At 29.5% G+C, this 23,216-nt stretch overlaps 2 protein-coding genes across 4 annotated transcripts; one reads left to right on the top strand and one right to left on the bottom strand.

Annotated features, from left to right (window-relative positions):
* The first annotated feature begins 5,945 nt into the window (after positions 1-5,945).
* LOC123214278 (protein CHROMATIN REMODELING 35-like) lies at positions 5,946-10,335 on the top strand. The gene is made up of 8 exons (XM_044634046.1): positions 5,946-5,973; positions 6,075-6,143; positions 6,204-6,709; positions 6,996-7,100; positions 7,287-7,475; positions 7,912-8,070; positions 8,215-9,968; positions 10,050-10,335. Exons 1-8 carry the CDS (start codon positions 5,946-5,948, stop codon positions 10,051-10,053), a joined length of 2,814 nt encoding a protein of 937 aa, XP_044489981.1. The 3' UTR covers positions 10,054-10,335.
* A 1,973-nt stretch (positions 10,336-12,308) lies between these two features.
* Positions 12,309-17,402, bottom strand: LOC123213944 (BEL1-like homeodomain protein 6). Of its 3 annotated transcripts, none has more exons than XM_044633586.1 (6): positions 16,616-17,402; positions 15,327-15,701; positions 14,788-15,185; positions 13,797-14,176; positions 13,627-13,687; positions 12,309-13,308 (listed from the first exon to the last, which is right to left on the bottom strand). In XM_044633586.1, exons 2-6 carry the CDS (start codon positions 15,676-15,678, stop codon positions 12,619-12,621), a joined length of 1,881 nt encoding a protein of 626 aa, XP_044489521.1. In that variant the 5' UTR covers positions 15,679-15,701; positions 16,616-17,402; the 3' UTR covers positions 12,309-12,618. The 3 variants fall into 3 exon arrangements, with proteins under 3 accessions (XP_044489521.1, XP_044489520.1, XP_044489519.1); XM_044633585.1 differs by having other exon boundaries at positions 14,788-15,467; positions 15,573-15,701; positions 16,616-17,401; XM_044633584.1 differs by having other exon boundaries at positions 14,788-15,701.
* Between the last annotated feature and the right edge of the window lie 5,814 nt (positions 17,403-23,216).

Here is a 23,216-nt window from a genome sequence, read left to right as displayed (position 1 = left end):
GATAAATTAATCTATTTTAAACATAAACTATTTAAAGACTTTGTCTAATCATATATTCGCTGTAGTTTAAATATATTAAAATTGAAAAACCAAAAATTAAAAAATTGAAACTTTGTTTAAAATGAATTTAGTATTATTTATCTTATTATACTTCACCTAAGTTTATAATTAGATAAAGGCCAAAACATTTGTTCCCACCAAGGGTTTAGTATATTTTGAAACTTTCACCTGCAAAGTTTTAAAATTTTAAATACCCAGGCATGAGCAATTGAGCGGTTAAAGTTAACAAAATTCATTAATTTTAAGAGTAAAATCGTTATTTAATCAGTAATATTAAAAAAATATAAAAATTTATAACATTTTTCTCTCTTGGTTTGGAAAACTAACAATTTTCTCAGGATTAAGTTTTAAAAAGTTACATTTTTCCCCTAAGGTTTCAATTTTCTAGCAAAACCTCTCCCTCTTTGGCAACTGGCACCTTTTGAACCTCTCTCTCCCTTCTTTTGGACTCATCTTCATTGGAGAAGATGAGTCTTGGTCTAAATGAATCATGTGGAGAGAGACAACTTTCAAGTTGCTAGAGAGGGAGGAACATCACCAGAAGGGATAGAGAATGTCAGAGAAGCCAACTATTTGTCGAAAAATTGTTCAAGGGGAAATGTAACTTTTCAAAATTTAATCTTAAAGAAATTGTTAATTTTTAAGGTTATAGAGAAAAATAAAATAAAGTTTTATTTTTTTTTTTTTGTTTTACTGGTTAAATAACAAATTTGTCTTTACAACTAATAAATTTTGTTAATTTTAATAATTTATAGATAAATATTTGAATTTTTAAAACTTTATAGATAGGAATTTAGAAATAAAGTAGGAGTAAGTCTTTTGGGTATAGATAAAAGGTATTGTGGTAAAGTAATCCATTTATACTATATGAAATTCTTGGGCCTGCCGTACGTTTTCCATACACGGCGGAGGAACTGTTGTTAGGAGGGACAATTTCTTCTTACTCAAGATTCTATTCCCTCTAATGGAAGCTCATGCGTCTGTTACTTTTAGGGACTCCTCTGAAAGTGAAAAAAATTGTGTCCTAAAAGAGAAAAATGTTTTCACATTTTCCCTCTATTCTAACTCACTTTGTCACCCTCCTGAGTCTCTCCAGCTTCCTCTTCCGGAACAAAAAGAAGCCGTCAAGGTTTCACGTCAGTGTTTCTACATATATCATATATGTATACAAGAAACAAGGGGCTTTTACGACTTTATTTCAACATTTGATTTCTAAAAGATTAACTTGCTTACTGCTCCTGTTGTGTAGTTCGTTACTGCAGGTTAAGTTTGTTTAGAGATGGTGCCGCCACTGACGGTTTCTCCGCTGGGTTCAGCATCTCCAGAAGGTACTGTCTTCATCTCTTTTTTATGTTACCTGACTTTTAGAATGCACATTATTGTTTTTAGGATTTGCTACGGTAACGTTACTGTAAACTGTGTAAGCTTATTGTTTACCCTGACCAAATGATCCTTTACTTGGTAGCCAAAATAGGGATATTGAAATTTTTAGCACTATTTTATTCCGTGTATACAAAATTGTCACCTATCCTAAAGCTTTCACAAATATACCACAACAGTGCTCACCTTCCCTAAAATACCCCTCTTCAATCTTTCATGCATAAATTCTCTCTCTTCTGCTCTGCAATTTTTTTTTTCTTCTTCCTCTTCTTCCAAAGTGATAAAAGAATCACTCCCACTTTTTCCTCATCTTCAAAAACAAAAACAAGAAGAAAAAAACTGAATTCTTCGTATTAAGAATTTTTCAAAGTAAAGATTTAAAAAAAAAAGAATAACCTATAAAAACTCAAATATATCCACTGTACATACCTTATAGAAAATGATGATCAGAGAAGATGATGTAGTAGTATTTAACTGAAGAAAGATAAAAAATTGACGTTTAAAGATTTAAGTGAAAAACAAAAAATTAAACATTTAACTGAAAAAAAAAAATTAATTCTTTTTTTTTATTTTTGAAGGTTGGCGTAACGCCAACCCTTGGCGTAACGCCAAGAGTTGGCGTTACGCCAACCCATATTTAAAAAATAGGTAAAGGGTTGGCGTACGCCAACTGATAAAATATTAAAAAGCAAGGGAAGGGTTTGCGCACGCCAACCCATAAATATTAAAGCAATATTAAAGCAGGAGAAGAGCTGGCGTGCAATATAATAATATTATATTATATTATAATAATTTTATAATATAATAATATTATTATATATATTATACCACAACAGTATAATATATAATATATTATATTATATATATACTTTTATAATAATATATATAATATTTTATATTATAATATTTAATATAATATAATATTATATAATATATAATATATTATATATTATTAATAATATATATAATATTATATTATATTATAATAATATATAATATAATAATAATATTATAAAATATAATATAAATATTATATATAATATATTTTATATATTATATTATATTTTTAATTAGAATATTATAATTATATTATATTATTATATATTATAATATATAATATTATATAATATAATATATGTATATATTATTTGCCATTTTATATAATATATAATATATTTTATTTTATTTCATAAAAAGGTGCGTATGTCAATGCTTGCATTTTATCTTTTACAAAGAGATGGGACCCATATCAATAAAAAGGTTACAGTATTATATTATAATATAATATATACATAATATATAAACCAAGGCTGTCATTTTATATATATAATATATAAACCAAAGGTTGGCGGCATCGCCAACCCTTGGCGACGCCAAGGGTTGGCGATGCCACCAACCCTTGGTAACAAAATTATATATATATATATATATATTAATTATAATATTAATTTTAATATTAATATTATAGTAATATTAATATTATAATATTTAATATATAATATAATATTAATTTATATTTGTATCAAATTTCAAATTAATTTAACAAATTAAAAAGATGAAAGTTGTTGGATTTTACGCCAACCCCTGAATTTAAATATTATTATAATATAATATTATATATTATAATATATATATATAAATATATTATAATATTATAATCTAATAATATTATATATTATAATATATAATATGTATTAATATATATTATTATATATTGCAGAGAATAAAATATATATAATATATTATATATAATATTTTATATTAATATAATGTATATATTATATTAATAATGTAAATAATAATATTATATGTATATTACATAATAATATTATGTAATATATTAATTATATAATTATAATTATATTATATATAATATATTATCTTTAATGATATTATATTTAATATATTATAAAATATATTATATAAAATATAATATAATATAATTATATATTATAATATATTAAATATAATATATAATATTATTATAATTAAATAATATATATTTATAATATATAATATATATATATATATATATATATATATATATATATATATATATATATATATATATATATATATATATATATATATATGTACAGGCCAAGGTTGGCGGAAACGCCAACCCTTGGCGTCGCCAAGGGTTGGCGTTTCCGCCAACCTTGGTTTTATATATATATATTATTTTATATATATTTTTTATTATATAATTATTAATAATATAATATATTATTATAATAATATAATATATAATATATTTTAATATAAATATAAAATAATATATTATTTATATTATTATAATATATAATATAATATTATAATAATATTAAAATATAATATATATTATTATAATATTATATAATATAATATATATTATATAATAATATATATTAATATAAATACATTATATACATATAAGGGTTGGCGTTGCCAACCCTTCTATGTACAGGCTAGGTTGGCGTTAACAATTCCCAGATTTCACGTCAAGCTTTTTTTATTTTTTTTAAGTTAAACGCAAATTTTTTTTTAAGTTTTAATTCTTAAATACTAATTTTTTTTCCAGTTAAATCCTACTGAATGTGATATTCTTCGATGGTCATTTTTTTCCAGTTGAGTTTTTTTGTGAGTTGCTCTTTTTTTTTAAATCCTTATTTTGAAGAATTCTTAATCTGAAGAATTTTTTATTTCCTGCTTTTGTTTTTGAAATCTGAAGAATTCAACATTTTTTTTCCAAAAGAATTCAACATTTTTATTTCCTGCTTTTGTTTCCGCCAACCCATAACACCTTTTTACAAGCAAATGGTTGGCGTCACCAGGCACCAACCCATTATATTATATTATAATATAATATAATATTATATAATTTAATATATAAAATAAACTGATAAGGGTTTCCGTCAACCCAAGCAATAATATATACATATATTATATTATATAAATATTATATATAATATATTAATATTAATAATAATATATTATAATATATAATAATATATTAATATATATTTTATTATATATAATATATTATAATATATAATTATATATAATAATATTATATATATATATATATTATTTATTATAATATTATATATAATATATTATTATAATAATATATATAATATTATAATATATTATTTAAATATAATATAATAATATTATTTATTTATATATAATTATATTATATATTAATATATAATTTATTTTATATAATATAATATATTATTTATAATATTATAATTATATATTATATTATTATATATTATTATATTATAATATTATATTAATATTACAATAATATTATAATAATATTTGAAATTAATATATTAATATAATAATATATATATATAATATATAATATAAAGGGTTGGCGGCCGCCAACCCTTTATATATATTATAATATAATAATATTATAATAAATAATAATAATATTATAATAATATAAAAAATTAATATATTATATATATTAATATAAAGGTTGGCGGAATCGCCAACCCTTGGCGACGCCAAGGGTTGGCGATTCCGCCAACCTTTTATATATAAAAAATATATTATATTATATAATTATAATATTATATTTTATAATATATTTTATATTAATATAAATTATAATTATATAATTATATTATAATATATAATTAAATAATATAATTATAATTAAAAATATAATATAATATAATTAATATAATATATAATTAAATAATATAATTATAATTAAAAATATAATATAATATAATTAATATATAATATAATTATAATTATATAATATATATATATATATATATATATATATATATATATATATATATATATATATATATATAAAATATGCCTGGGTTGGTGGAATCGCCAACCTTGGGTATAATATATTATAATATTATAATAATATATATTTTATATATTATTATATATAATAATATAAGATAATATATATTATTATAATATTATATTATATAATATTATAATATATTATAATAATATAAAATTAATATAGTAATATATTAAATACACAGCAGAGGAATAATTTCCAGAATTTCACGCCTACGTTTGCTTTTTTTTTCGGTTAATCGTAAATTTTTTTTTTCAGTTTTAATCTTTAAATGTTAATTTTTTTTTCAGTTAAATCTTACTAAATGATCTTTCTTGATGGTCATTTCTTCTAAGATATAAAATGGATGTGGTTGAGTTTTTTTGTGGGTTGATCTTTTTTTTTTTAAATCCTTACTTTGAAGAATTCTTAATCTGAAGAATTCTTCAAAGTAATTTCCTGCTTTTGCTTGTTAAGATAAAGAAGAAGTGAGAGTGATTCCTTTATCACTTTGGAAGAAGAGGAAGAAAAGAGAAAAAAGTTGCAGAGAAGAAGAGAGAGAATCTATGCATGAAAGATTAAAGAGGGGTATTTTGGGGAAGGTGAGTACTGTTGTGGTATATTTGTGAAAGCTTTAGGATAGGTGGCAATTTTGTATAGACGGAATAAAATAGTGCTAAAAATTTCAATTTCCCGCCAAAATATGTGTAACAGTACCGGTAGCGGTACAGGTACTGTGGCATCGCTCGGTGCTTTATTTTATGTTTGCATGTTATATGGCATGCATGCTAGAGCTCCGTTTGGCTGTGGAAATTGTTTCCATATGCTTCAGAATCAGTTGATACTTTCATGTATAGTGTTGCTGTTTCTGATTGTTTGTTCTTTTACGATAAGTGTCACGGTATTTTTCAAATATTTTGAAGCTTAATCTTTCAAATATAATTTACAAATTTGTTGATAGAGTCATATTCCAAGGTACTCAAGAGAAGGAAAATCTCTGAAGATGCAAAAGATTTCAGTGTAACGGCTTCCTCTACTACGTCGGAAGATGAAGCGAAAGGGAAGACACTTGAGATTTCTCAGAAAGTTAACTATTACTCGGATCGATTGGCCATTTCTGGATTGAACTACTTGGATTTTGGTTGTTTCGGAAGTGTCACAAAAGACATAAGAGATCTTATGGATCTGAAGGCTCGGACATGGGATCAGCTTTTCAGAAACAATCCTTTATTCTTCCAGTTGTTTGCAATTGATGAAGAGAACTTAAGCAAACCAGTGTCAAAGTTGACAATTGAACAAGCTCGTCCTAATGTGTTTGATTTGGAGGATGAGTGTGTGGCTATTGATGTTCCATTAATCATTCTTTCTGATGATAAAGATGAGGAAGAAACGAGACCTTCTAGTCCTCTTCGTGAGGTTGTCTTGGTACAGCCTTCTGCTGGGCAATCTCATACTGAGGACGCAGTGGTATGTTTCTCTTGTAAGTATAAATCTTGTTCCTTTGAATTTGAATGCAGACAAGCATCAATAAGTCATTACGTCACTTAACTATGAGCACTGAAATTATGAATCCCAAATTATTCTCTCAAAAGATAAATTTGAATATGACTTCTTACTTTAGTTTTTAAAGTAACCATGAGAACACTGAGTGTGAAATTATATGGCACTAGTTCATTGATTTTTTTTATATATTTCATTGTTCCTATATCTTCTACATCCAATCTGAAAGCATCTGTGTGATTACCAAATTTAGGATAGGGGCCATGCAGAGAAATCCACTCAAGTGGAAGAAATAGTAAGTTTGACTGGTGAAAGTGATAATGAGAAAGATAACAGTGTTGGTGTTGAAGAGAATAAGGTAACATGTAAATTTTGCTATTTTCTAAAGAAGTAATATGAGAATGAAAATTGTAAAATTATATGTTTGTCTGTGCTTGTTGAAGTATAAGGAGGCACCATTCCTTAGTTTTAGTTAATCTATTTTATTGATCCAATGTCCTTTATATCCAATCTGAAACTCTGATATCGTAATTACCAAACATAGGACCAGGTTTGTGCGGAGAAAACAGTGCAAAGAGACGATAAAGTAAGTTTGGATGGTGAAATTGCCATCGAGAAAGATAGGGGTGTTTATGTCGGCGTTGAAGAAGATGAGGATAACCAAACCAAGATTGAAGATGATGGTCTGGGGGAAATTTGGCAGCAAATGTATATGTCATTAGAGTTTTCTAAGGTACTCTGTTTTGCAGTTTTCTTAATGTTTTATCTTTTTATATTTTATAATCATTTTGCAACTAAAGGACCTGTCTGCTTATTTATGTTCTTAAGGATAGATTGCATAAATTCTTTTTCTTTTTATGTGCAAATTTCCATATAATTAGGCTTAGAATTTTCTGTAGAGATGACTAAGAACTCATTATTAACGTTGATATTTGACATCCTTACTGTTGATGGTAAGTATCCAAAGGGATGTGCGAGGTATGCTCTCCTCAAGGATTGTGTGCAGACAAGTAGGTTCTGCTATTTTCTTAAATTTAGTTATATTGTTTGGGTCTTTGACTAACGTTTTTGAATAATATATTTCCAATTGTATATTTACATTATCCTAACCATTCATTCTTTGCAACGTTGCTGCAATATTTACTGTGATTTTATGCTGTTTCTGGTAGGATGTGGTCGAAGATATTTCATGCAAGGAACATAGTGGTGAAGATGAAGACAACTGTGATCATTCATTCATTTTGAAGGATGACCTTGGCTATGTTTGTCGCATTTGTGGAATTATTGAGAGAGCAATTGAGACCATCATTGAGGTTCAGTTCAATAAGGTAAGTTATTTTTGTTTATCATTTAGTCTTACACACCTGCACCTTTTAATGTACACTATTGCTTCAATTTTGTACTGGCTTATAAGCTCAGTATCCCTGCCAGAAATTGTATTGCCTTGGGTTTTGAATTTTATTTGTTAATAGGTCAAAAGGAGCAGTAGAACTTACATGTATGAATCACGGAATGCCCAAGGCAGAGGTTCAAGCAGTACTGCTGTAGTTAAGTTGTCTAAAGATGTTTTCTTGGAGACTGACATTACTACTCATCCAAGACATATGAAGCAAATGAAACCCCATCAAGTGGAAGGCTTTAATTTTCTTCGTAATAATCTGTTGACAGAAAATCCTGGTGGCTGCATTTTGGCTCATGCTCCTGGATCTGGAAAGACATTTATGATAATCAGTTTCATCCAAAGTTTCTTAGGCAAATACCCACAGGCTAGACCGCTTGTTGTGCTCCCTAAAGGAATCTTATCTACATGGAAAAAGGAGTTTAAGACATGGCAAATAGAAGATTTTCCACTTTTTGATTTTTACACTGTGAAAGCTGATAGTCGGGCTCAGCAATTGGAAGTGTTGAAAAAGTGGGTAGAGCAGAAGAGCATTCTTTTCTTAGGGTACAAACAGTTTTCCACTATTGTTTGTGACTCTGAAACCAGTGAGATAGCAACCACTTGTCAAGAGATACTGCTCAAAAAGCCTTCAATTCTGATTTTGGATGAAGGGCATACTCCAAGGAATGACAATACAGATGTATTGCAATCCCTTGCCAGAGTACAGACTCCTCGCAAAGTTGTACTTTCAGGAACCCTCTACCAAAATCATGTGAAAGAGGTGTTCAACATTTTGAATCTAGTTCGTCCAAAATTTCTGAAACTGGATACCTCCCGAGCTGCTGTGAGTCGCATAATGAGTAGAATACCTGCAAGGAAGCAATCCAAAGCAGTTGTGGACACAGCTTTCTGTGAGTCAGTGGAGCACTCACTTCTCAAGGAAGATGATTTCAAAAGGAAATTGAGTGTCATACAAGACCTACGTGAGATGACCAGTAAGGTTCTTCATTATTATAAAGGTGATGTCTTGGATGAGCTTCCTGGACTTGTTGATTTCACTGTGGTACTGAACCTGAGTTCCAGACAGAAGAGTGAGCTTCCTAAGTTGAAAATTTTGGGCAGAAAGGGCAAGATATTTAAGATGTCTGCTATTGGAAGTTCTGTTTTTCTGCATCCGGAATTAAATTCTCTCCCTGAAGATTGTGTCCCAACAGATTATCAGATGGATGAGATTTTAGAGAAACTAGATTTAGGAGAAGGTGTGAAAGCTAAGTTCTTCTTTAATTTGTTGAGCTTATGTGAGTCAGCTGGTGAAAGGTTACTTGTGTTCGGTCAGTACCTGCAGCCCTTGAAATTTTTAGAGAGATTGGTTGTAAAAACCAAGGGCTGGAGTCTAGGGCATGAAATTTTTGCGATCTCAGGTGATTCAAGTGCTGAGCATAGAGAGTGGTCCATGGAGTGCTTTAACAGCTCGACTCACTCAAGAGTTTTCTTTGGATCAATCAAGGCTTGTGGCGAAGGAATCTCATTGGTGGGCGCATCCCGCATCATCATTCTGGATATTCATCTTAATCCATCAGTTACCCGCCAAGCAATAGGCCGTGCATTCCGACCTGGCCAGAAAAAGAAAGTATATGCGTATAGATTGGTGTCTGCTGATACTCATGAAGAGAAAGACCATACCACTTGCTTCAAGAAAGAATTGATTTCAAGGATGTGGTTTGAGTGGAATGAGTTCTGTGGTCGTAGGAACTTTGAATTGGAGACTGTCGATGTGAATAATTGTGATGATCCTTTTTTGGAAAGTCCACTCTTAAGGGAAGATATAAAACTTCTATACAGAAGGTTAGTATTCTCAATTTTTTCTATGCTGCAGTCAGTTCCCAAAATTGTTTCTGAGTCCAGTTTTTTTTTTACATCTTTCAGGTAGATGCTAGCATCATAGGATCAAACAGCAGGGAGAGTAACAATCAGAATTTATACCCCATCAAAATTTTTACAATTTGGAAATATAGGTAAGCAAGTTTCATAGAACAAGTCAACAACCCAGGTAATTAGATACTTCTGAGATGATCATTTTTTATGGTAGATCAAGAACTCTTTTATGTGTCCGTCAGGAAAAAAAAAAAAAACTGCTACATAACTCTGGAAGCTTGAAAATGTCTGCAGCCTTTTAGTAAACTGCTTAGTCAAAATGTTTTGTTTCAGCCAATTTCAGCATTGTTTGTTAGAATTAACAGTGCCTGTACACAGGGAAGGTACAAACTTTACTCAGAGAAATGGGAAGTAGGAAGTTTTTTCATGGTAGAAATTTGATGTATCCAACCTAGCAAACAAGCAAATTATGACAATGTTAAATTAAAATATTAAATACTAATTTTGACAGAATCATCTTTAAAATATTAAATATTAAATACTATTTTGACAATTTTTGTAATGACTTTGACAGAATAATATTTCTGTTCATTTTTTTAATTCTTTATAACTGGGTGGAAGGTTATGTTTTAATTAGACCTGATTTAATGTCCATCTTTAAATGCCATTTGAAGGATAGGGAACCCACATACAAAAAATGGGCAAAGGACTATTTTTCTCCCAAGTTTAGGTGCGATTTCAAAGTTACATTCACGAGATTTAAAAGATCTAAAATCCCACCGATAATGTAATTGCCGTTAAAATTTTCTGTTAGAGACAAGGGTAAAATTGTTATTTTATTAATAATATTAAAAAAAATATAAAATTCATTAATTTTCTTTCCTAACTTTTAAAAACTACCAACTTCACCCTATCTAAAGTTTTTTAACATTGAAAAGTCACATTTTCCCCTCAAATTTTTTTTTTCACCTCTCCAACCATCATCTCTGGCGTCAACGACCTCCCCTCTCTAACCTAAACCATTGATTGATGCACGTAAACAAATTTAAAATAAATCTTTTTATCGGAGACGAAGAGATCCAATGAGATCTAGGGAAAGAGATTTCAAATCTCTTTGTCAGAGACGAAGAGATCCAGAACCCAGATCTCTTTGTTGAGGAAGAGATCTAGAACCTAGATCTCTTTGTTGACAAAGAAGTTTTGTCATCGTCCTTTCCAGATAGTTAGAGAAAGTGGTCAGAGGGGAAGAAAAAAATTATAAGGTTTTAAGAGGAAAAATATAACTTTTTAAAATTAAAAAATTTTAAGAGGGGTGAAATGTTAGTTTTTAAAATTTAGGAGAAAAAAATATAATAAATTTTATATTTTTTAATATTATTAGTGAAATAACGATTTTACCTCTACTTTTAATAGAAAATTTTAACTTCAGTTGGTCAATAGATGAGATTTCGAATTTTTCAAAATTCATGGGTCTGACTTGGATCACACCTAAACTTGGGTGGGAAATAGCTCTTTGGCCTAAAAAATTGGTGTTTCCAAATTGAAACAGTTGACATGTTGTCAGCTTTTAGTATTTGGGACCCAAAACCATTTTTAACATATACATGGCTTAGCCTCCACTTTCCTGTCATTTGTCCTTAAGGGGCTATGCCAAAGGAAAATCCTGAGAAAAGTTTGCTTGTGTTGGTTGTTATCGCCTACAATTTTCACAAAGTCTCAGCCATGTTAGTACTTTCAGAAATACGCCAAAGTGGGAAGTTTCTTATTTTTGAGAGTTCTTCCTTCCTCCACCTCTGAAATTATTTTCTTGGAGGACGCGGAAACGGCACCTTCTTGACGAAGAAGATGAAATTATAAAACTAACAACCTTGATTGATAATAAAGCTGTGAAAAACAAGCAAAAACATTGCTTATTTTAACAAAGTAGGTAAGATAGGAAGCCGGAGTAGCTCTAGCATTCACACTTGAAGAGAAAGCTTCAAAACTTTCCAGTACTTAATATAAAAGCCAATGGAATCTGTCTCCTTCTCCTTTCTCTTTCTGTCACTGGTTGTGAAATTGACTAGGCAACTATGAACACCAACCATAGTTAGACTCTATCCAAGGTGAAAGTTTGATTCAAACTTCTATTATACTTGTAAAACCTTATCTTATCTAATATAATGATTATAAATCCGATCATTATATTTTAAATTTATCTGTTTAACAAATTAGAAGAAAATCTCAATTATAAAAAATTAAAAAACTATAAACACTATCAGGCAATTATAGTATCTTAGAGGTTATAATCAAACATCGAATGACAATAAGTGGACCTTAAACAATTTTATTTTAAATCAGGGAATCTTTTTCTTTTCTGTTCCTTTTTAAATCCAATACCAAAGTTATAACTAGTTGTACACCTTTACCTCCCACATATTGAACAAAAATTATGTATATTATCTTTACAAATATGCTAACCAGCCAATTTCTTCATATATTACGACTGTGCTATGTCTCCATATCCAGAAGACTACAAATCTTTGGTTTTCCATTCACAAAGGCAAAGATTGACGAACCTAAATATACAGTCAAAAGCCTGAGTTTTCTTCCTCCGTGTGAGCATGAAAGCAATAGCTTTTCAAGCTACGAAATCGTGTAATAGATGAGAAGAACTGAACCTGGACTGCCTGTTTCCATTATTTATACATTCATACTCTGCTGATTCAGCCCCTACAGAAGATGCTGCAGCACTGTATATGTCGTCTCCTCTCATTGCAACGAAACTATGATGGGTTCCACCTGACACGGGTAGGTTACCACCCTCGCAATGTTGTAATCCTAATGTGAGAGACACTCCACTTCCACTCCCAAACCGCCCCAACTCTGACATGTGATATGCGGCAGCAGCAGCTGCCATGTACCTATCATTGCCCCCTTCTGAATGAACCATTGGATCCGGAAAGAGACTACATTCATCAACACCAGACCCTTGTTCATCCCTCAGTTTCAGTAACCCATACTCAGTTTCAGCCTGTCCACGTGTCCCATTATGGAAACTGGAACCTGCCATTTCTACATCGGGAACATGGTCAAATTTGGAATCTGTCATTTGTCCAGTACTGCACCTCTCAGTTGCTGTTGAACTCCCACTTTGCTGCAAATCTTCCTCCCTGTCCTCGGAGGTCATCATATCACCTTTATTTGCTTTGGCTGCTTTTTCAGACGATGAATTAGAGTCCATCTCTGCTTCGACAAATTCTTCTTTATACATCTCTTCAACCATGGGCTTCCAAAGACGAACACGTGCATTTATAAACCAATTTGAAACCTAAGCAAGACAACATACTTCATCAAGTTACAAAGATGTCCGTTAAATCTTCCAATGATATGCATGATATACTCTTGAACTAATGAAATTATTATGACAATGTTCCCTTTCACTCTGAATCCATGATACTCTCAGCATGATTAACCAGATTTTGGTGCTTCTAAGTTGCATCAATAAATAACAACTAAACATTCACCGTGCACCAATAATCAACATAGTCAAATAAAAGCCTTTTCAAATTAAAACTAAACTCCCTCTGGACAACACATTCTCAAGTCTGCCTTGAATATTGATTATAAGATGATTAGGCTCCTTTACCTGGCTTCTAGTCAAGCCTGTCTGTCTTGCCAGCATAATTTTATCAGAATCCTTTGGGTAACTGGCAGACATCAAACATAGCAATTAGTACATAGAAGTAGTAAGAGATCTGTGCAGGAACAAGCATACCATGAAATAGAAAATAAGAGAAAAGTTTGAGTGGGGATTACGGATGAAGGAAATGTTCAAACAGCCAGGCACGAAGAATTGAAACGGAGCTTTCAGGCAACCCCCTCTGTGGCCTCCAAGCATGTTGTTGCATCATACCAAGTTGCTGAAGTGCTCGTTGTTGCCTGAGCTGCTGATCCACATATCGGAGGCGAGTTATTCCAACACCTTTACTGTTTTCTGAAGTATCTTGCTCTCCAAGGCTTCTACGGGTTGCCTGAATTTGGCCAGTGATAGCATCACGCAAGCACCGAAAGTGGCAAGATATAGTCTGCAAAGCCAATGCAGTGTATGGTTTAGCAGCGCCACAGCCGGCAATCAAATCGAACGAAGAAACCACAATCTGCATCTGGTGACAATACTGTTTGTACCTTTTGTCGACCTGTCACGATAGGGTGGTCATTATAAGATCTCATAGAAGTAAGAGCACAAAAGCAATGCGCAGAAAAATAAAAATACATGAGATGTGGTAGCTTAATTGTAACAATCCACCAAATAAAAATAGACCAAAACAAAATCAAATCAAACATTTCTGATAGAAGTCATAGAAGTATTGGGCCTAATAAGAGGTAGTCTTCAACTCCCTTATCAAAGCACTACCAATAAGAAGCTCTCAATCAGAAACTCAGAAGTTTGAAATTCTGTCATCCAAATGAAAACCATCTACAATCTTAGGGAAAATTCCATAGTATTGGCTTTAATAAGTGGCGGTTTCTATTTCCTCAACAGCATCAGTAAACAACAAAAGTACTTACAGGCAACCATGTATCTTAAATTTCTTTCTTCTATCAATCTATGCACTGAGTTCTCACTTTTTTAAATTAAATTTTAAAATTCCAGTGTCAATATATCAGCTTTCCAACCTTCTTAAAAGGATTTGGTTGAAAAGCTGATGATTTTCAGGAAAGGTGCACATATCCAAGGCACCAAACAAGGGGAAGGGAAAATCTTCCCTCAGTGAAGGCTTACAGAACTACTATGTATTGATCTTACCTCATCCAACATGGACAAAAGCTTTGTCAACTTGTTTTGCAATTCTTGTTTTTCAGCATGTGAAAGCTCATTCGGTGTGTTTCCAGCGGATTCTTGAGGGTTTGATGTTGTATTACTTGAACCCCCATCCTTGGAACTTCTCATCCGCTGCTCATGTGTGCTTTGGCTTTTCTCACCGTCAGGCTGTTTCAGAGCTTTACGAACATTAACAACTTCATCTAAAAGTTGTTGTGCCACTTTCAGGAACCTGGAATTGGGAATGGCTCTCGCAACACTTGGCATTCCATAGGGAGATACATCACCTTTATTCTCTTGGTTGCCACCAGAGAAAGTAGGTGGCAAATATTCAACATTTCTCGCTTGTTCATCTCTAGAAGAGCCATTCCTGCCACCCTCACCTGTAATGGATGAATTAGAAATTAAAAATGAAGCAAAGCCGGAATTGGGATTTCTATAGGGGATGGAAGGCATATGGATTCCAGATGGAATTTGTGTCCCCAAGCTAAGGGATAATCCTTGACCCTGCAAATTCTGTCCACCTTGAAGAATATTGGTAGGACCGCCCATTGGGTGCATAACTAGTATCTCATTTCTATGGTCCCTCCATGCATTGAATTCATGCTCCCCAATTCGTGAACCACCAAGATTTGAGAAGATTTCTTGTTGCTGTGGAGTTGATTCTGAAGTTTCCACAGATTGAATATCAATGCAGTTATTTTGCTGCTGAGAACTTAAAACTAGCGAATCCGGGTATGACCCTGAATTCATGTACATCATAACATTACCAGGAAGAACTGGTGCTTCTGAATAAGAACCCGGCAAAGAATCCCTTAAATAGATCATTGGAGCAGACTCCCTTTGGTTATTTGAACTAGTGTAATAAGTGGCCATATTTGTATTATATCAACAGGTTCCTGCAACAGTGTTCAACTCAGATTAGATGCTAACTATGGGAGCTAAAAATGGATATTAAATTGATTTCCAGTCATCTATAATTATGAATATCTTTGACAATCAAATAAACAACTTTTAAAGATCTGATTTTGCATAACAAATTATCTGCCATTTAAACAAACTTAAACGAGCCATTTCAAATTTCTAAAATGAGAAACTCATTCCAATATTGGAATTCCTGAACACAAAACAAATTAACCCAAACTGATACAAATAAAGCCACTGATATCCATTATCATGAAAAGGAGATTATAACTAGTGGCTTAAGGGAGCTCATAATCTCAAGCTTATAATTATAAACTACTGAGAAACAAGAGTAAAAGATCAATCTTGGTATGCATGATTAAAAAAAACTACATACATGATCAAAAGAAAGAAAATACTTCATGTATGCATCAGCAAAGAGAAAACATCCAACAAGTTAATAATATAAATAATTTCTTTAGTTAATTTGAGCCCACAGAACTAATAGTTCTCCATGAATCTTTTTTCTTCATCAACTGTACCAAATTAAAACTAGAAACAAAAATAGAAATCTCCTTAAAACAGAATTACGAAGAAAAAAGGACAAGGAAAAAGTTGGAATTTTGAAAGCAAATCATATGAAAAAAACATAAAACATCCTCCAGGGAAATAATAGAACAAAGAGAAAACAATAAAGAAAAACAAATCGATAATCTGTAAGTAAATCCTAACGGATTTTGAAAATTTTTAAAAATACTGAAGTTTACTTTATTATGATCACCATCAAATTCAGCATCATCTTGTCCAGGGAAGATGAGAGAGAGAGAGAGAAAAATAAATAAATAGCTATCCATGAGCAGTAAGCAAAGATAATAAAGAAAGAGTTGAGAAAATAAGAATAAAAAATTACCTGGAAACAAGCAACCGTTGTGGGTGATGTGGGGAACAGAAACGCTTGGAGACACCACCAGATCCGCTGATAACACAATCTTCACAAAACAAAACGCTTTCTGATCCCAAGAACCCAGTAAAACAACACAACACAACACCTTTCATTGAAAATATTGAACATAATACAACAACAACAACGAAGAAGAAAAATAAAACCTTTTTTTTTTTTTGTGTTGTCTTTGGGTTCCAAGAACAAGCTAAGTAATAATAACAGAAATAATAATTCAATTTTCACTTTTGATCCTTTTTCCTAATCATTTACTCCCTTTCCATCAATCCTCACGTGAAAGATTAACACGAACACAGTTCTTGCTTTCTCAAAAAGTTTCTCTCTTTTGAAAGACTTTTCACTTTTTTATGAGCTTGCTTAGTTTTTATCTGGTTCTTGCTTCAAACCCAGTTGTAGTTTGAACCAGTTGTTGCTCAAGTAGCTTCTGGTTCTCCTTCTTCTTCTTCCTTGGTGTTGTTAGCTGATGATTTGTGAGTGGTGTTGAAGAGATATGTTTGGTTAAGAGTTCAATCTTCTAACCACCAGTTGGTGGACCTAAAACCCTCTCTTAAACCTCCTCTTCTTCTTCAATCTTAAACAAACTTCCTTTCTCACTCTATGGCTTGGCTGTCTCTCTCATCATTCAACTCTCTCTCTAGAAACTCAAAAGGCATCATTGAATGGAAGGAAGGTCTGGTTCTTCTGTTTTGGTTTTGGTTTTGCCTGCAATGCAATGTCCTCCATATAACTATTATTTTATTTCTTTGGTTTTTTCTGATTTCTTTTTTTTTTTTTAATTTTATTTTTTATAACTTTGATTTATTCATTATTTTAAATATGAAAGGCGCACCCGCAAGGCAGCTACATTAGGTGCCCATATCACTGTTTTTGTCTTCTTCTTCTAACTAACGATTAATTTCTTCAGTCCCTTAGTCTTTTGTGCATTCTTTTATTTCCCTCTAGTTTTTATTTTTCACTGAATCACCCACTATTATCATAATTTCAATTTTCCCTTCTCCATTATCTCATAATTTTTTTACATAATTCAAAAAATGAAAAACACAATCATTTCACAAAGAGCCCATTTTAAAACCAGAAATTAACTAAAATAATATAATTTTGTTGAGGTTAAACAATATTAATCATCATTCTAAGATTATTATACAAACACAACTTATAATATATGTTTTGTCCAAATAGTCCAAGTATACAAAACTAGTTTAACTATTGTTAACTCAACTCAAAACGTCTATCACTCTTATCGAGATAATTCAACTCCAAAATATGTGATTTTTCTTTAATTTATCAATCAAATTCATCTCCAAAATGAGTTACTAAGTTAATGAATATTTTCATTTATCTTTAAAATATCTAATTTTTATAATCAATATTGTGACTTTTTGAAATAAGACTATTTTTCCTTCTTCAAACATGAAAAACCTAGTAGGTACCACCGTGCTACGGTTATTCTCATGTAATCATTATTCATAAAAATGAATAGTAATTGTGTGTGTCATCGATATCCATTTTCCCTAAGTAGGAATCATGTCTATGATTTTTGCACCCCTATAGGCACTCCGTTTATTAGTTATCCCCCTATTTTAATATATAGTGCGTGATAAATAATAAATACACATAATTACACTTGTTGGGTTTTTCACATCCAACTAATGAAAAATCGTTTTATTTTTTTTTCAAAATCATCGTTTCACTCAACTAGTTAATTAATAAACTAATAAGGAGCTATTTTTTTATTATATAACAATCAATTTTTACTAAAAAATCTTTTAATATATTAATCAAAATTAAAAAATTTCACCCTAAACCTTAAAGTTTCTACTGATTAAAAATCTATTATTTTGTAGCAAAATTAAACAATTTTAACACATAAATCATATCTTAATAAAACTAATAATCAATTTCCATCAACTAACTACTAGCTTTCTTATTAATTTATTTTCCATTTTTAAATGAATTTTAGATGAAATTTTATATTTAAACAAAAAAGTGTTTGATAGGTTGGGATTCTTAAAATTAGAAACGAGGGAAAACAAGTATTGATTTGTGATCATGGCTACTTTTCGTATAATTTATAGAATGTTGATTAATATTGTTTAACTTTAATAAAATTAGATTTTTTTTAAGTGGTTTCTCTTTAAAACTCTAAATTGCATCATCATACTTAAAAAAAAAAAAAAAAATCTAATAAAAGATTATACAAATAATCAAAATTTCTAAACCATCATTTTCATTAACATTAAAGATCAAATTTTAGTTGAAATTCCACATAAAACACAAAAGAATGTTTCTTTAAGCATCAACTAATAGTAAACAATGATACATACATACATACATACATACATACATACATATATATATATATATATATTGCTCTGCCTAAACCTCTAAAAAGACACTAATAATGTGATTTTTTTTTTCCAGGCAAAAGAAATTAATGATTTTTACCCTTTTTCTTTTTTTTCAGTTCATCCTTTTCATGGTTGCAATGTAAAAGGCATTAGGCAATTCCTAAAGTGGCTATGTGAGTGGAGCTAAAGATTCCAAATAGTGGCTTCACTTTTTTGAAATAGTCAAGATTTGTAGGTGATTGTAAATCAAAAAGAAAATAGAAAATAATTTGGTATTTATCTAAATTTAAAATAATAATTATAATAACAATAAAACTATGTTTACTCACTTTAAATACACAAATAAATATATACTTGATGTGTATCATCATATGATTTGATTATTTTAAATAAAGAATAAAAGAACATTATATCATATGATAACATATTTATTTGTATATTTAAAGTAAGTACGCATAGTATTACTCTTATAATAATAATGAAAAACTCATATTTTAATTGAAATAAAAGTAATATTATGTGTATACACTTTTGATATACAATTCGATAATACAGATAATATAATATCATATGATTGGGAATTACTTTATCTTTGATTTATCTTTGATAATACAGATAATTTGACAATACAGATAAGGCAAGAGTATAGAACAAGAAGAAAAAGTTGAATGCAAATGAGAACACTTACCAAATTTGTGAAAGTTATGAATGAACATGCCTAGTTTTCCCTACAAAACCTCCAAGAAAATTTCTCACCACTTTTCAATTTTCTCACCAAACTTCTCTATGATGACTTAGACAGTCATGATGGATGATATAATCAATTACAAAATTGGGTTTTAACCCTATGATTGAAATGTAAGGAGGCTCCTTTATCCTCATAACTGCCCAATTTTTTAAATTTGATGATTATAAATTATTATTATTATTATTATTATTATTATTATTATTAATTGGGTAAGATAAATAATTAAATATTCAAGTCTTTTTCATACTGTTATTGGATAGTGATTAAAGTAATAAAAGGAGTAGGTCCATTTTGGGGTGATTCTATAGGAACAAATTTTATAAATTAATTAAGACTAAATAAGTTACAATGCGAAACTACCCACTAAAATTCAAAAATAATTTAACTTTATCTTTCATTCAAACCAATTCAAACTTATATATTTAAAACGGTTCGAAAAAACAAATTTACCTTCATACTCAAACTCAACTCCACTAATTAAGGATGAAACTATTAGAATTAAATCCAATTTTAAACCCAATTTATTATAAATAGAAATATTATATGTATAAATAGCTTATATAACCTTTTATGTATAATATAATATATTATTATTTAATTAAATAATTTTAAAATAAAAAATAAATAATTATATCACCCATATAATAATTTTTGTCATCTCAAATTATATAAAAAAAAAATTATACAATTTATTTATACATATCATTTTATTCTATTTAAAAAGAAAACCACGTTTTCCATTTTTGTTTTGAGCACGTTGTTTGGCTTGCAAGATAAAGCAATTGCAATGATTATAACTTCGAAAAATCAGAATAATGTTCCGCTGGCTAACCATTACCAACCTCCTTAGCTGAAATTTAAAGGAAATGGGCGATGGAGTAATTAATTGAAAAGTTAGGGGCAAACAGAAATACAAAGAAAAATGCTACAGAGGTGGCAGACGACTTGACGTAGAGTAGAGGCCTGATGAATACGTATGCAGAGATGGAAACGTGGTCTTTAGGTTCGCGAAAAGGCGATCTAATGAAAGGGTGAATTATGATTGGGGTGAAAGGCGTGAAATTCCAAGATTGAATCTCAGACGTACGTTTCCGTTGGTGCTTTCTGATCTAATCTACTGACACAAACGGCTGAGCCTATACTTTTTTTACTTTGAACTTTGTTCTAACATTTCAGCGATAAAATAAATAAATATTTAAAAATATGTAGAAATGATAAAATGTATAATAAATATCTACAAATATGTTGATATTAAACTTATTTTTTATTTAAAATAGTGGCTATGAAATTTTAACTGTCAAGAAATGATTTAATTTAAAAAAAAAAATCCATTTTGTAACATTTTTGTGGATTCTCTTCTCTCTTAATGCCTAGCTCCTTACTTCCATTTCTTCTCAAGCTTCAAAACAATTTCAATTACATATATGTTATCTTTCATTCAGCAATCATAAAGCATTATAAATATATTCATAACATGTTATCGGTATCAATCACTCAAATATATTATAATTTTTTAATTATGTTGTTATTTTTGTTTATATGTTACAAATATAGATATCTTAATTATGATATTGTCATGTTTGTAAAATAAAAACTATACATATTTTAAATTATGTTATTCCACTGTTTAATTTTTCATTTATAATTGTATCTTATTTGTAATTTAGAGTTTGCAAAAATCATAAATCTGGACTCGAAGTCTTAAATATCATTTGTAACATGAAGTTTACAAAATTGTGAAAATATATATATAGGTTCAAAGTCTCAAGTTTCATCAAAGTATTTATTATAACTATATCTCATTTGTAACTTGAAGTTTGCATAAGTTATGAAAAGTATGAAATTGAAGTTTGAAATATTATTTAAAGTTTTATGTATTATAATATTCTGAATATTAATTACAAAACTATAAGTTTTGTAAATATGAGATAAATATGAACTTCAAATTCTAACATGATTTTTTCTTCATCATATTACTAATTTTTATTACTTTCATTAATCTGTAGATAGTGAAAATGACAAACTTCGTAAAACTTTAATACGTTACCCTTCGATTGGATGGAGAGCATTACACTGAATGGGTTTTGGATATGGTTCTCCATTTAGAATATATAAGTCTTAGAGAAATAATAAAAGATGAAAATAAAACATCTTAGTTGGATAAATCCAAAACTACTATTCTCCTTCGTCACCACATTCACTAAGGATTATAAGTAGAATACGTGAATTTTATGAAATCACTAGAGTTATAAAGAAACCTGAAAGAAAGATTTGATCATTATAGGTTAATAACATTGTCAATGACCTAATATGAATTGACTCATTTATGCTTACAAGATTTTAGATCTGTAAGTGAATATAACTCTATAATATTCATAATAGTTTCTCGAATGAGATTATGTGGGAAAAAAATAACTGAAGAAATTATGTTAGAGAAAATTTTTTCTATATTTCATGAAAGTAAATGTTATAGATGTGGCTCCAAAGATCATTGGGCACGGACCTATCGTACACCTAAACATTTGATGGATTTATATCAAGCGTCTATCAAATATATTGATAAGAAAATCGAATCAAATTATGTTAACAATTTGGATCATATTGATATGGTGAATTTTCAAATTTCAAAATTCCTTCAAAACTAAGAAATCATGTATATTATGTTATGTAATTTATACTATGTATTTTTTCCTTTCAAATTTTGTAATTACTAATGTAAATTTTAAAATGAAAGGAAATGGATTTCAAAATTAAAATATTAACTTCAAAAGATGATGATAAAAACATGTATCTGATGGATAGTGCAACAACGCACACAACACTTATAGAAAATAAATTCTTCTTAATTTTATCACCAATTGAAGCTAAAATAAACACTATACCGAGATCAATAAATCTGATTGAAGACTTCGAAAAAGTCATAATTTTACTAAAAAATGAGACTAAATTAAACATCAATGATGTATTATATTCAAATAGATCGAAAAGAAATCAACTTAGTTTCAAAAATATAAGAAATAATGGTTATGATGATGAATCATGAATAAAAATGGTACAAAATATCTATGTATAACTAATAGTGCCTTCAAAATAAGGCATGTGTTAGAAAAAATTGTTCGTTTTATCATCTAAATTATATTATACAATCATAAAAGTAATTAAAACTTACGCAATATCAAACTAGAAGTTCTCTGATCCAAAAATCTTTATACTTTGGTATAACCATTTAGGTCACCTAGGATCTACAATGATGCATAGAATTATTAAAAATTCACATGAACATGCAGTAAAGAATCATACAATTTTTTTGTCTAGTGAAAATTTTTGCACCGTCTGTTCACAAGACAAATTAGTAATCAGAGTATCTCCCTCTAAAATTAGAGTTGAATCTCTATTATTCCTATAAAGGATTCAAAGAGACATATGTGGGCTCATTTATCCACCAAGTGAGTCA

Source organism: Mangifera indica, chromosome 4 (assembly GCF_011075055.1).
Source record: "Mangifera indica cultivar Alphonso chromosome 4, CATAS_Mindica_2.1, whole genome shotgun sequence".
Classification (NCBI taxonomy): Eukaryota; Viridiplantae; Streptophyta; class Magnoliopsida; order Sapindales; family Anacardiaceae; genus Mangifera; species Mangifera indica.
This window is presented reverse-complemented; position numbering and strand designations above follow the sequence as displayed.